The 16,471-nt window shown below is 37.9% G+C and overlaps 1 protein-coding gene across 5 annotated transcripts in view; it reads left to right on the top strand.

The window, feature by feature from the left end:
• LOC117972622 (WD repeat-containing protein 7-like) overlaps positions 1–16,471 on the top strand; it is a 218,604-nt gene that overhangs the window by 62,586 nt on the left and 139,547 nt on the right. For 3 of the 5 annotated variants that reach the window (XM_058995386.1, XM_058995399.1, XM_058995415.1), the window contains 4 exons: positions 2,296–2,381; positions 8,373–8,453; positions 14,150–14,268; positions 16,325–16,448. In XM_058995386.1, the coding sequence (XP_058851369.1) occupies positions 2,296–2,381; positions 8,373–8,453; positions 14,150–14,268; positions 16,325–16,448 (410 nt within the window). The remainder of the gene's footprint in view (positions 1–2,295; positions 2,382–8,372; positions 8,454–14,149; positions 14,269–16,324; positions 16,449–16,471) is intronic. The other 2 variants (XM_058995394.1, XM_058995407.1) reach the window with 1 other exon arrangement.

Genomic DNA, 16,471 nt, shown 5'->3' with positions numbered 1-16,471 from the left:
TGCATGTAGTAATAGAAGTTAATGTGAAACAAAAAGAGGCTATAGTCGTTGCTTGACTTGTGAACTGTACCGTAGTGTGAATGATCGATTTCAACTCCATGTTATCATATGGGTTAATTCAACCAGATTTAATATCTTACAAGACTGTGGGGCAGGCTAGTGTTGCACTTACTGAGAATTGGATGACGTAGGCTTTATACACACACTCATTTTTTTTTTTGTGCATTCGGTTAAATAAAACCCATGGAGTTAGTGAGCAGTAAATCCACATACTGCCTGCTGGCACAGCATCTGCTCTTGGACCAGCTGTGCTTTAGTGGTCGCTGCAACCAATTGACTTTCATTTGTTTCTTAACTGAAAACCCATAGCTTGCTGAAGATGAAAAATGTTTATCACAAGATCTTTGGCTTCTACCTAGTTTGAATTAAAAGGACTCTGTTAATATGCTGTATGTTCTCTGTGTCTGAATTGGTGATAAACCAGTAGAACAGTATAAATTAAATCAATTAGGATAAGAAGTATTATACTACTGTCTATTCCGCTGAGCAGCAGTTTATAGGGATCAAACAATGGAAACGGTGCTTATGAAAGAGTTAAGCTGTAAACTCCAAATTATACATTTTCCCACTGATGAATTGGAGTTTAACTATAACACCTTATACTAACAGTATTATTACTTCCTGTTTCTGAGAAACATGAAGATCGATGATAGGCATAAATAAATATAAATATCATGTTGTTCATAGTTTCATATTTGTATTAACTATAGTGCAGTATTATTCATTTTTTTGAAGAAACACCTAAAATACACATGCTATATTCTTACTCCTTATAATTCAAATTAAAGTACTGACCATGTAAGCTGTTAATAAATAATAATATTAATAACAATTTGGTTGCGTTATTGCGATCATTCTAAAAAAATAATTTTGTAAATCAAAATCCACAGCAAGCATTTAAGTTTAATTCCTAAAGTTACATTTGGTCAGTGTTTAAGGTGATAGATAATAAATAATAGAGTTTTGTGGATAGTTTTATAGTTTTCTGATGAAGACCTTTTCCTTTCACTGCTTTGAGTTAGTTTATAGTGCAAGTCCTGTCACAGTTCAGTACATCTGGCACTAGAACAACTAAATCCAACAGTTTAAGCGGTGTTCTTTTTAGATTGAAAGAGCACCTCAGCAGAAATTTCAATAAAGCAAGAGTTCAAGGCAGCAGTCTCTATGGCAAAGTAGGGGGTTTAATCACTTGGTCTTGGTTTTCATAACCCTAATACAGAAAGCCCCTGTCTAAGCAATTTGCAATATTTTAATCCACTGCTGATTTTTAGATCTATTGCAGAAAATCATCAATTGAATTGTGTCCTGGGTGTCTCAATAAGAGACTGTCAGTTGTAACAAATCATGTGGTTGTTGATTTGAACTAACATCTATTGGGACTAGGTTCAGACCACTAAAATCATTGTACTTGTGACATGAGAGGGGATCTTACTGTACGTGTTGTTTTGTAACTCTGCTGCTGTTTCTTCAACTATTTATATGTCCTAATCCTCTCAAATGCCAGCTTCGGTTGCCTTCACTGTGATCTGTGAGGTAAAACTGCTATATTGTGTTGATGTGACTTGCTTTTCAGATTCACTTTAAAATTTGACATATTCGATACACAACTGGATTCTTTGATTCTGTAAGTTAAATTAGACTGGGTATCGGACAAGAAAAAATTAACCCTTATGTGGAAGTCATTTTTTAAATCTGCTGCTGCTGTCATTTTCATATGTGTTAGGACATTCTACTGTAAATGTGCCACTGACCTTAGATTAGCGTTGAACTCTGTGGTTACTATATTGAGGCAGTGACATTTAAGTTTAGGTTTATGCAAGATAGAGACAGCACATGGCATTCTTTGATTCTCTCAATCAAATTGAATTACAGGTATTTTCCAATAAAAAATGTACTACTTCACTTCCACATTGTATTTACCTATTGCACATATGATATAGACCACACATTAAAAATACATACAAACCATTAAAAATACATACAAACCATTAAAAATACATACTTTTATAATTACTTTCTTACACTTTACAACCACTAATTTTTTTCTTTTGACTTCATGTTTAAACACCATTCTATCAGAAAAACACCCATTTCTAGCTGGTGGTATGGTTTGAAGTTATGCATGGTTATGTACTTTTTAAATTTGACTTCAGGAAGATGTTAATCACCCTCATATGAGATGCTTATGTACCCTGCAGTCATGCCATTAATATGTGGTTGTGTTGTTGTTTCCAGGCCCCCAAAGCCAGGCACCCCAGAGGCAGCTAAAAAGATGTCCCCACAGGTTTCCAGTACGGCCGTACAAGGACAGATCAAACAAGGTAACTACAAAGTACCGTCTTCAGTGCAGCATGCAGGGAAAATGACAGAGGCAGAGGCTAAAGTTATAAAAATGAGAAATTTCCAACCTAGCCTGTCAACATCTGTCCTTGAACCCTGCAAGCTTTGAAGTAGCATTGTTCTTAACTCTGTGAGCTGTTCTGCTATCGGAGCACCAACCTGGTATTGCAACTTAATCTCTTTTTGTAGTAATGGGTATTGGAAAAAAACAAGTTTGTGTGCTGGTGCCAGCAAAAGAATGTTTTAAAACAGTAGACTGGGGTTTAGTCATCTGTAAATGCAAACTCCCGACCTTGATTTATTGTTTAATTGCACAGTTCTTCATTAACGCAGTGTGCATTTTTTTTTACACAAATAAAATGCAAAATAATAAATGGTCTCCACAGCGTACAGAATCAGAGTGCAATGCCAATGTATTTATAGTAGAGAATTATAAATACCCACAAACAAGAATAATCCAATAATGAGTGCTGAGTGTCTCTGAAGTCTAGACATTTATTATTTAGTTTGTGTTATTTTAATACTGGTCCCAGCAAACTGCAGGAAGTTTACTTCCATCGCTATTGATCCAGTGTTCCCTTGTTTAAAGGTATATCTCCTATATATCTTTATATTTTATTTATTTAATTATGTTTATAAAATACATAAAAACAAACAGAACAGAAACATACTAGATGTGAACTAGTGTACACAAAGGGCTCGAGTCAACTATTGGCAACCAGACTGAGCACAGAGGCCCATCAATCCTTAGTGTGACTTATTCATTAACGTCAATTGTGTCTTTTTGTAGTGATCAAAACAGCAATGGATCTTAATGTCATCCTTAAATTAGATATTTAGATCTGTATAGATCATTATAATAGATCCCAGGGTTACTGTAAAAATCACTTTATAGGTCGCTTCCCCCTTTTTGAGACTTAAATTTGAGGAAAACACTTTTTTTGTGTTTCAAAATACTTTTTTTTTTCCTACATGTTCAACACCGATAAATAAAGAAAACTACACAGGTTTAGTTTCGAAATAACCCTTGTTTGTAACATTTTATTCCATGAATAATTTTACAGTGTTTTTAGTTTTTTTTGTTAAACTGCTAATGGAAACTTTATTCAGTTTTTCAAAAAAATTGGTTCAAGTCAATTTAAGTACAATGTCAAAATACATCAAAATATAGATATAATACTACTACTGTAAATTCCAGTAGTAACAATGGGGGAGTTTCCATGTGTGGTTATTTACACGTGAAGTGGCGATGAGCGTGCACATTTGGGAGAACAGCTTGAGAGGATCAGGTTTGTGGTCAAAAATAACGGCCACTGTAAATATCATTTACTCGTGAAACGTATAACACAGGAAATCCACGCCCATTTTCACATGGAAACCCGTATTTCACGTGAAAACGTCCACTGCTTCCAATCCAGACAGCCTTGGGAGCATACGTGAAGGTCTCTGGCACAGATTTCTTTTTTCTTTAATAAGTCATGTAATAAATTTGTTGAAATATTATTCACTTCTAACTATATGCTACCCCACCAATGGACATTTGAAAAACAATTTGAGCAAGAGCAGTAATTATTAAACAACCAAGCACTAGGCGTTTACAAATCACAGCTTTATTACATTAGCTTAACACTGTGCTTTAAACAGTTTCACTCAAACAAGGTGTTACCTGACAACCATGGATTTCCAGATGAGATTCTCTCGTGTACCTGTTCTCTGTGCATGGAAACCACATTTTCCCAAGCTGTCTGTGAAAACAGCATGAGAACACTACGCGTGGCTAATTTGCATGTCGACCTCCTTTCCCCTTCATTTGCAATAAACTGAGCCAATGGAAACCCGAAATGTATAGGGTCATTTTTCATTTGGGATGTGGTTTCAAGCCAGCAAGCAATCCTTGCAGAGCTGTTGAGAGAGTGCTCAGCTCCACCATTACTGCCGGTAGTGTCACTGATTGCCTGGTCTGAACCCTTGCAGACAGTGACTGATGAGATATATGACATGCTCTCTATCGCTGCCTCAGAGGAGGTAGATGACCAGCTAGTCCTCCCATCAAATGATGAAGAGGCTGACATGCCGGTGACACAGCTCTCGCTTTCGGCCAAGCTTATGCCCTTAATGCAGGGGGCGACTGCAGTTTTGCAGGTGCCCTGGCCTGCAGCACAAACTGAAAGGCTGTATGAGTTACAGTCCACCTGGTAACACCCGGCTACGGTCGTGGCGGTTTCCCGTTCAATGGACTCGCTGTACAGGGTTTCTGATGTGGACAAGTTGGGTCTTAACCACTTTTCGTCAGTAGAAGCCCCCATTGCTTCACTGGTTCAGCCTGCTAACTTGTCCTTGCTTTTCAAGGACGCAGCATGTACGAACAAGCAATGCAAAGTGACTGAGGTCATTCTAAAGAAAGTCTACACAGCTAGCGCTTTCTCAGCTAGACTGGGCAGCAACAACAGCTTTCGTGTAGCTTACCAAGCTCATCTTATCGGGGCCATTGCTGAGACCCACAAGCCTTCATCTCTTCAGTGGACAAGCAATAGGCAGGAACCTGGCAGCGTTGGTGGCTGCACGCAGACAGCTTTGGCTCTCCCAGGCACGAGTGCGGGATGGAGATAAGACCGCTTTGCTGGACGTTCCCGTCACCCCGGGTCACACTTTTGGTCTGGCGGTAGACGAAATGCTACAGTAGTCGCAGCGTGCAAGGGAATCCACCAAGGAGTTGGTGCGCCTTCTGCCAAAGCACCCACCGCCACCTTGCAAGCCTGCAGCACAGTGACACCCTAGGTCACAATTGCAGAAGAAACCAGCATCGCAGGCTGATGCCTCTTCGGGCGGACTCGTCTGAAGACAGTGTGCTGCCGCAGGGGCAGGCGCGCCTTTAAGCGTGCATAGACAACAGACACAGGCTGCACCTCAGGCAAAGCACCAGTCCTAAGACATTGCTGCCACAAACCCAGCGCTCCTTCTCCAGGAGACACCTGGACTACTGGAGCCAGTGCACCACGGACCCCTGAGTTCTCAACATGGTGCAAACTGGCTACCCTCAATTCCGGGGTGTGACAAGAACATCTGTCACAGACAACCAAGCTGTCAATCAAGTGACACAGGAGGTAGCAGTCATGCTGCAAAAACAGGCCATTTGCATAGCAGACCCCTCCGACACAAATGGGGGGTTCTATTCCAGGTATTTTCTAGTGCCAAAACAGGGTGGCGGCCTCAGACCGATTCTCGATCGCAGACAGGTAAACCTGTTCCTGAGTCAGAGACAGTTGCTGACAAGATGCTGACTATGCAACGGCTGTTGCAGTCCATCAGGCCAGGCGATTGGTTCACCTTGGAGCACCTAAAGGATGACTTTTTCCACATCCCCATAAACCAGCGCACAGAAAATACCTAAGGTTTGCTTTTCAGGGCATAATGTACCAGTTCAACTCCTCAACTGCCTGGACGACTGGCTCATCTGCGCAGGGTCTCGAGCACTACCGCACAAACTCACAGAACTCGTCACCAACCACTTACATCGGTTAGGTCTGAAAGTGAACGATGCAAAGAGTCGACTAGCTCCCGCCCTGATAGTCACCTATCTGGGAGTGCATTTGGACTCAGAGCTCATGTTGGCCACCCTGTCAGAGGACAGAGTGGAGAGAGTAACCGCCTGCCTCGAGTTGTTTCAACTTGGCAGGGTACTTCCAGTAGTGGTTTGCCAGGGGCTTCTGGGTTTGATGGCTGCAGCATCGACCCCCTGGGTCTTTTACATATGCCGCCCTCTGCAGCTCTGGCTCAACTGCAAGGTTCATCAACCGGTGTTGAACCGCAACAAGCTTGTGACAGTGTCTACAAGCGCTCTCCTGGTGGAAACAGCCGGCTTATCTACGCCTAGGCGTAGCGCTGGGCAGCGTCACCAGGAGTGAGGTCATCACCACAGACGCGTCCAACTCAGATTGGGGCAGGGTGTGTGGCAGTCCCCGAGGGAGGGTCGACTGACATTTATTTAGACATAAAAGTATTGAACCTAGGTAGTAATAGTTTTTTTTTTCATTTCATATATGTGGTCTGACTGTACAGTAGACCATTTTAATGGGACTAAATACTTTTAAAAAAATTGCCTTTCATGCAGTTTTAAAATACTTACAAGGCTGTAACACCCTAGGGTGTGCATCTGTGTGGCACATAAATTAAAAGCTAGTTGCCATGCAGATATCTCGTATGGACAAAATAGTCGGCCACAAGTTAAGCAAACAGACAATTTACATCACAGTACCAAATCTGTACATGAGCTTGGTCCCTTTGTGATACCATTATAGAGTAATGCTTTGGGATTTATTTGTGTCCACTTATGCAGGGCCTATGGTTATTTTCACTACAGAAAGAAGTGTCATGTAGTGACCTCTAAATCTTGGTGTTAACCTTCAATTGTTGAGGCACTGTTGCCAGAAAGACTTTCTCCTTTTTCATATGCTAATTCATTCCACGGCATAAACCCTTCAGAATTTACTGCGGATGTTAACAAGAAAACACATGCCTTGGCCGCTGACACTTTTCATAAGCAAAGATGTTTTTTTAATGACGTGGAATAAAATAAACAGCCCTATCATATTTAATAAAATTTAAAAAAAATCATAATGAGGGCTTGTACAATCCAATAAAAGTGTAAGTATTTATCTTGCAATAGCTGTATTTTTAAAAAAATCTTCTTCAGAGGCTTAAGTAAACGAGTCTGAAGGTTTTTGCTATCAGTTGTACTATTCCAGGGTTTAGTTTGATAATTGGAACTTATGAGAGAACATTTAATAATCAAATGGGCAGAATCCTGCAGTACACATAAGGTACTAAATATCAGGTCAGTGTATATAAACTGCAGTGCTGATACTGTTGTTTTTTCATAACGGAATAAATGTATAAATGAGTGCATTTGAATAAATGTTTTTGCATTATTTATAAATGTAAAACAGAAATAAATGTTGCCTATGGAGTCGTGTTATTCATTTCATACAATCTTTAAGACAAACAAAGCAACGGTTACACCATTGCATGCTTATAGCTTTTCAGTTTCATGTTTTGGTCATGATTAGCTGCTGAACATGTTTCTTTGACACGCTAACAATCGTTTATTTGTATTGCTATGGTATGGTGTGAGTTATATTATTGAGTTTAAATGTATTCAGCTGGTTTGATTTTACACTAGGATATCTTCGCACTAATATTAAAATACATTTTTTGATTAGAAGTCTTTCTCAATGTCATCAGGTTTATCTTTCAAACAAATGTATTACTCCAAACTTGTAAAAGGCTGTATTAGATATCTTTTGACAAGCAAAAGAACATAGATTATACATTTATCCTTAAACAACTTAACAGTGTTTACATTAAACATCAAAAAGGCTTCAGAAAAAGAGTATTATATTTGAATTAAAAGCTCTTCGAAAGCTTTTGTAATAAGGATGTAAAAATATTTGAATTTGATTTTCTCCTTTAAAAGAAAGATTACATTTGTTTAAAAATGCATGTTTCGAATGGTATGCTCATCACTATAATTTAACAATTACATACATTTTAAACTAAATTTACCAGTAACTAAAGAGAAATAAATAAAAAATAATAAAAAAAAAACTAAAGTGAAATTGTATCATGACTTGAATTAAATAAATAAATAAATAAATAAATACTGTATATATACTTTACCCAGACCTTACCTTAGACCAATCCCTTCATGTTGGACTATATATATATATATATATATATATATATATATATATTTTTTTTTTGCAGGGGGGTAAGGTTGTACTATAAACCTCTTTAAATCAGCAGCCATTTTAGTTAGGTGTCTAATGGCATGTTAATAAAAAGGGGGTTTACAGTATATTAATACTGTCTGTTAGTTCATTCTTTTCCACATAATCACTAACTCAATTTTTCTTCCTCTTAAATGGCTGGACTTTTATTTTCTCTTTCTATTTATCTTTCCTTTCCTCTGCAAGCTGCTGCTGCTGTTGCTACTACTGGCCCTGAGGCTGTTCACTCTGGCTCTGCTTTACATACTTGTCCCTCAGTCAATGAAGGTACTTTCCCTGATTGTAACAGCTCTTCGCTCACTTTTCTGCACATTTGTGTTTCTCATTAACCATGCGTGCTGTGTTTCATTGTGTTGTTTTTGTCATTTCTTGTTATCCTGGCAACACCCAACATTGATGTGTGAATTGCTTGCTTCAGTTAACACGCTTCAGTTCTGGTTACTCTCTCTCCATTTTTTCAGTGTTTTTCCCAGGTTACAGAATTCTCCAGGTGCTTGGTTGGGTCTGAAGTATGATGGTAAAGTCTTCTCATGAACTCTGGTGCTGGTGTGAAAATAAAGGTCAAATGGTTAATAGGGATGTCAGCGCCTTTTTCTCTGTGTGTGTATATACAGTTGTAGCAAAAGTTTACATACCCCAAAGGAAATGTATAATTTCTAGAAATTTCTCAAACAAATAAATGTAGTGTAAAAGACCTCACCCACTCGGGTTCGTTGCCCCTTTAAAAACCACGACCCAGGACACTGAAATGGATTTTCTTGCACGGCTGCGCTATTTTTTTAATGAACACCAAACAAAACAAAACACACAAAATAAACACCTAGCTCTGTACGAGCACCAACTAACACACAGGAACACCCTGACTAACACGGGACAGCTACGCTGTTTCCCCGTCCTTACAAAACACACTGGTTTGATACAGCACTTACTCTTTAACGCACGACTGCCAGGAAGCAGAGCACTCCTTTCTGCCTCCTTCTCCTCAGCAGCCCCGAATAATCTGACTGCCTGTCCATTATACCCTGCACCCGGTTCTAATCTAATAATAATCTCCAGGTGCAGGGGATAACACATAATAAAACAATTACCAACCAATTAAATTAAACAATAACATAATTAGCAAATTAAATGAAACAATACAGCAAAACAATTAAACTAAACCAATGTGCATTTTCACATGTTTTTTTTTCTCCTCTTCAGGGAGGCCTTAACCCCCTCCCTGCTATCTCACAGGAGAAATTTTACCATGCATTGGAACTAAATTCCTTTCATAGAAGAACATTACCACCTCCATGCTTGACAGTAGGTATGGTGTTCTTTTCACCTCACCAGACTTTCTCCAAATGTAACGACTATCAGCGTGACCAAATAGCTCGATTTTTTGTTTCATCACTCCACAAAACCTTTGACCACAACTCATACACATCATTCAAATGCCGTTTTGCAAACTTTAATCGATTGAAACCGTAACTATGCAATACTCGAACTATGGTTGAAATGGAAACCCCAGTCCCACTTGCAGCCAATTTACTTTGAATATCTTTGACAGTCAATCTCGTATTGTTATTAACCTTCCTTACAATTCTTCTACTTGTTCTTGTTGAAAGAACCTTCTTTCTTCCAGACCGAGGGAGCATTGTGACAGTACTATAAGGCTTGTACTTCTTGAGGGCGTCTGCTAAGAAATAAATAATAATAATAATAAATAATAATAGACACAATAGTTGAAATTGGGATACTAAAATGCTTGGAAATCTTCTTGTATCCTTCTCCAGCTTTATGACAATAAATATTTTTCTGCCTAAGGTCTTCAGATAGCACTTTACTTTGCCCATATTGACTTATTGGTAATGACAGCAATCATCCTATGCCTAACCCTTTCATACTCTAAGAATGTTCACCTACAATCCAGCATATTCTAGACTTTTCTAGAATTAGGTTCTGTATTATCATATTGAAATTTCTAGCACCTTTTAGACAATACTATCATAGCATCAAAGGGTACGAATACTTTTGAATTAGCATTTTTGGAGTTTTGCAACAAAAAAAAATGCTGAAATAAATAATTGTAGACATCTATTTCTTCCTCATGAACAAAAGCAAAACTTTTGCTACAAAAGATTTTTTCTAAAATTCTTTGTTTTCGAGAAATTTCTAGAAATTATACATTTCCATTGGGGAATCCTCTTTATACCGCCTGGTAAGGGCCATGGGCAAAAACGGGCAATAAGCGAGGGTGGCGTTATAGTGAGGGTCAAAAAAAAAACACACACAACGTTCTGTTTTTGCAATAAATTCAAAAGTTGTTTTTCTTTTTTTTTAATACAATTACAGTATCTCCAAGCCATTTTAATAAAACATATTTTTTAAAACTAAAGTACTAAATAATAAAATGTCACTAGAGCTGTATTTCCACATACAAGTCAGGATCAGTGCCTGCACTAATGCCGCATTTTGTTTTTTAAATTCACGATTTACACGCATCAATATTGCCAGTTCAGTGTCGGCAATTTGGCAGTTTAGCACTATTTACACAGAACTCGCGTTAACATAATTTGCTAGTGTTCAGTACCGTAGTCAAAACAATGATGCCTTTGGTACCTGCCTGGTATGCGTGATATTTTTCACTTTACTTTCTGAATATCACAATAGACTAATGAAAAGATTTTAGCCATCACTTGCTTTTTATTACGCAGAACACCGCATGTCATTGTGGAGTACACATTAGCATCTCGCACAGTTCCATCAAGTTGTGCATTTATCTCTCCTTTTGAACCAGCGCGCATTTTAAATGTTTGTAGTCAAATCTCCCGCACAATCCTCTGATTCAGTCGTCCTTATGATGCACCGAAGAGAACATTAGTACTTCTATTACAAACTACAGTACTACTTTAAGAAGGATAACTTTTTTTTGTAAAAATGCTGACGACGACAGCTGACAGCAAAAGGTGCATCCTACGATTGTGGCCATAAACATGGGTTTATAGCTGTTTTGTACATCGGTCACAGAGACCCGGGGATTGGAGTGACTGCACTTGCATTTAAGATTTATTATATATTACAAAACCATAAATAAGTGCTACACATTTATATAAAATAATAATAATAAAAACACTGGTAGGTAATGTTACTCACAACTTACAATACCAGAACCACTGTTTATTTATTTATTTATTTTTAGCTAATATTCATAATGTAGTGTACAATTAAATTGTTCAAAACTGTCGGCTGACAGTATTTAAAAATACTGATACAGTTCTTAAATTGGTGACAGATAAAAATGCTGAGCGTTAGTGTGATTCGTAATTTTATTGGATGCAGAGCTCCAGAAAAAAGACGGGGTGAGGATGTGATATACTAGACAGGGAATCATGGTGATTGAAGTTCTGCGCTGGAGATGATATAACAGAAAAAAATAGAAACAAAAACATGCATGATAAAAATAGCCAAAAAAAAAACAAACCACCAAAGACAACATTATCCTGCTAGATGCTTTCAAAACAGGCCAAATTTGGCTGTAAAAATGGCAATCTCAGCACTGGGGCAGTAGCCTAAACGTCGCATGCGAGACGCATGCATTACCTATTAAAATGAATGTACCCTCAAGTTTAATGTACAATAGTTCCTATAATTTGTTTTAGAAAAATATATATTTTAATTGGTGTTCCAGTACTTTAAGATTTAGGACTACACCACTGAAAGCTCCCTTACTTCTTTTTCGGACCAATTACTGCCTGGGTCACTTGCCATTTTGTTGGATTTATTTCTTCAATCAACACGTGGCAAAACAGGAAACTGCATTTACTTGGGGGGGGGGGAAAATCCACATTGAACGCAAGATGCGGTGGCTGTGACGACATTGCAGTTTACACTGAAAGTAATGCGCTTCAGTACCTGCACTGTGCTGCCACTGAACCGCCACTGAACCACCTCAAGAGACTGTTCAGTGGCGGAATAAAGTGTGGCTGCATTTTACCACCATTTTCCATTTACCGCATCAGTGCCGCCACAGGCATGGCAAATTGCTTCAGTGTAAACATGCCTTAGTAGACCTACTTTACAACAGTAGATCTACTAGTGTCGTTTTATCATCTTTCCCCACCTGTATGAAACATACACGGTTACTTTTGAGGAACTGTTTATACTTAAATATGAAAAATAATTAAAAAAAAAAAAATACACTCATTTAGTGTCAAATTACCCAAACAACCATAAAAAACAAAGCGCGTGATTTTTTTTTTTTTTTACTGTACTAGCCTTTTAAACTTTAGTGTTTGTGAAACGACTGTAAGCCTGCTGAATACTATCCCCCATTGAACGATGCCATCTATTTATTTCACAAAGCAATTTAAGCTCAACAGCATTCTTTAAGCAGTTAAAAAAAATGTTGTACAGGCAAACACTTTTTTAAACGAAAAGTAAAAAAAAAAAAAAATTTGTTTACAAACCTGATGCTTTAATTTAAGTCAGCCTTCATTTGTGCAAAACTTGCACGTAAACAAACCTCTTACCGTACTTTTTTTTCTTACTGTGGTTTATAAAAGTCACTTATTTTAGACTGCGTCAAGCCTTTTTCAGCTTAAACAAATCGACCCGTTCCATCAAGGTAAGCCATTTGTTTTTAGCCATTACAATGTCTCCAGTTGTCCGTCGATTAACAGAATGCCTCACTTAGGTCAGAAAACATTTCCATACATTTCTGGTGTTAAATGTAGGGTCGACTCGCCATTTTGTACTTTCTGTTTTGGTTTGGGAGCGAGAGTGTTGATGACATTGCTATGAATGCTCAGTTAACAACGAATTAGCAAAACGAGTCAAAGGTTAACTGCATAACTTTGTTGTTTTAATTGGCCATGATTATTTCGCTGGCGCTACAATGAAGGAAACTACAATGCTTATATTTACGTTTGCTTGGCTTGGGAAGTTGGCAGATGGCGGACAGCAGGGTGGCAATATAACGGGTACAAATGTTTTTATATTATTGGTGACATTTGTTCAGAGAGAATAGCTGCCTGTGTATATGTATATGTATATGTGTATATATATATATATATATATATATATATATATATATATATATATATATATATATATATATATATAATATATATACACACACACACACACACACACACACACAGGCAGTCCTCGCACTTACAACACAATTGGTTCCTGAAAGTTGCGTTGTAAGTCGAAGCGTCATAAGTCGAAGCACATTTTCCCATAGGAACAATGTTAGAAATTGGGGTTACGTTCCTGACTCTGGCCAGATAATAATATATTTTTACAAAAATGACCCATTATATTGTACTTCTGCAAATATTTATTTAACTCTTTACACTCAGCCTGTTGATTTCAGGGCGCCGGTGGTTACATGCATATTACTCAGGCACCTACCTGGCTTGTTTAAAAGCACAGACTCGAGGCTTTCCAATGACGTATTCAGTGTGTGTATGCGGTACTCCTAGTCGGAAATACGATCGCATGAAGTTAAGCCACTCATCATGTGACAGAGTTCACAGCTTAGGTTTCGTTTTGAGTCATTGCTCTTATAAGACATTGTTAAGGGCAAATAAATTCTTAAAAAAAAAACAGTACATGCATTAAAAAATAATAACTAAAAAAACCCTAAGTGACTGAACTATGGCGACCACGAAAGGTACTGCGGTTCGGACACCGAGCATGTGCACATGACGCATGGTTCGCGTCTTTGTCGTAAATGTCGTATCGTTATTGTAAAGTCGAAGCAGGGTAATAATGCAAAAGGATCCTTCACTAATCCACTAGCCCTTAACACTCAGTGCAAGTCATTTAGTGAAATAATAATGACTGAGCACTGATGTTTCCTACCATTTGAAATGTGTTTTATTAAGTTGTAGACATGAATATGTTTGGGTAACAGCAGAAACAAAAAGGGGTGGTGGTTTTATTTATTTGTTTTGCTGTTTTCTGTACCCTGACAGGATGGAGTCAGCTAGCTGCCATGCACTGTGTCATGCTCCCAGATTTGCTGGGGTTAGACAAATTCCAACCTCCGCTACTGGAAATGTTAGCCCGCAGGTGGCAAGATCGATGCTTGGAGGTAAGAACTGACGTTTGCTCAAAAGTGTGAGATTTAACAGCTTTGACACTTTGTTTAAAGTGTGCAGCTATACAGGCATAATCATTATAGGGGGAAAGAAACTGTAACACTTACCGATTAGAAGTGGGGATATAGCAAGTGGGAACATAGCAGTTAATACATTTGAGTCAATATTTAAAGGTGTAGTGTCCCAGTTTAAAAAAATATATATTTTCCTTTTTTTCTCCATTCCTTTACTGTAAATCAGCCTGGTATGCTGATTTACAGTTAGTAGTACCGGTATAACACAAATTACCATTTGTTTTTTTATTAATTTCCATTTTTGTAGCTTAGAGTTCAACAATGTGATTTATAACCCCAACTACATCAGCCTTTAGTACTCAGGACTTCAAGGTGATGTTGCATTTCACTCCCCCAAAAGACATTTTACTCACATAGTGTCTAAACTGGAGAGTAAATTACTCAATGACCCAAAACCTTATCTGGTACACTCTATATAGTGGCTGTTATTTACAGTAGATCAGTTGAATAAACTCCACAGACAGAATCTTATTTGAGGATTATTTACCACAGAAGTTTTTGACAGATGTACCTGTCTGCAGCCTTAGATTAACTGCATGCTTTTGTTGAGTAGACTCCCCTTTGGTTAAAGACTTTGAAGTTATGGTTCATCCATGTAACAAAACAATCTGATATTCTTTCTTTTAAGACAACATTTATTTTTCCCAGTGTAAAAGCAGAGAACTCGGCAGTGACAAATTAATAGTCAGGTGCATGATGAAAAATGAAAGCCCTGCGTTTGGTGTAAAGTTGCGTTCCCCTTTTTGAAATTTCCCAGGATGAAGAACACATTGTCATGTCTTGGACTCGCCAATTTGAGTCTGCTTACTTATTCTGTTTCAGAAGTGCAGTATGCTGGATATTGGCTCAGTACCTACAATTTGATAAATGACTAGATGGCCTTGACACTTACCTCTGCTGCTGTGGCAGAAATTCTGTTGAATGTGCAGCTTTGAATAGAAAGATATGAGGGACTGGAGAGCAGCAGCTGAGATTTCAACAGCTTAATTGGACGTTCTTGTTTTCAGGGAGTAACACAGAGTTTTCTCTGTATGTGTGATACACACTTCTTAAAGTTGTAGTCTTTTTTAAAATTATTTGAATCCTTACAAAAAAAGTGTCTTTTAGAAGACAGATTTTGATTTGATTATATCATTAATTTATTATGTTTTTTAGTTTCCTGGTTGTGTTCTGAGACAGTTGTTCATAAAAGATGAGAATAAGTTAGGGTATAAACAACCCAGTACTCCATCGCAGCACACCTTAATTCTGATATTTTGTCTATTTTGCCTTGCTGAATAATAATCCCATAGCTTTCTATTTGTTAATGGCTTTATTCAATCCTCTCCACTAAGACTTGAGGTTACCATTTGTAACATGGCATTAAATGCATGATATAACTACTTCATAGTTTGGCATGAATGTAGTTATCTAGCCATACTTCAATCACAATCAATTTAAAGCAGACAAAAGTAACAAAACATTTTCTCATCAAGTTACATTTCAAATTTAAGAGTAGATGGGCGGGCAGCAGTTTCAAGGATGCCTTAACACCCACAGCAAAGCTCTCTTAATCAGCACTGACTTGATGATCTAGACTGTGTGTGAAGAAAGAAATGGCCTCTCTAGCACTCGGGGTTGTACTGAGACCATTAAGAGAATGAGTCGCTGTCTCTCTTGTACCTAATCTTGGAAATGCGTACATGGCTTTTTTTTTTTTTTTTTTCTTTTCTAGTACCCAATCAGCGCCTGAAATACAAGCCTAAACACCAGGGCTTGCAGTTTTAAATTAATATTAAAGGCAAAACCTGCAGTTACAAGTGAAATAACACATAGCCTATGGAATAGAAACACATATTGTATTAAGCACTGGTTTGATTTTTGTCCAGACAACATTTTCAGCAGGCTAGTTTTTATTATTATAATTTTTTATAGTGTGTGTGTCTCTCTCTATCGATCTATCTATCTAGCGATTTACTCTGTTGCTGTTCCTTAGGTGAGAGAGGCTGCCCAGGCCTTGCTGCTGGCAGAGTTGCGAAGAATTGAGCAGACAGGACGAAAAGAAACCATAGACCTTTGGGCACCGTATCTGCCACAATATGTTGACAGCGCCATTTCACGTAAGTATTATTACCACTGGAGA

Source organism: Acipenser ruthenus, chromosome 2 (assembly GCF_902713425.1).
Source record: "Acipenser ruthenus chromosome 2, fAciRut3.2 maternal haplotype, whole genome shotgun sequence".
Classification (NCBI taxonomy): Eukaryota; Metazoa; Chordata; class Actinopteri; order Acipenseriformes; family Acipenseridae; genus Acipenser; species Acipenser ruthenus.
Note: the sequence above shows the minus strand (reverse complement) of the source record. Positions and strands in the feature narration are given on the sequence as shown.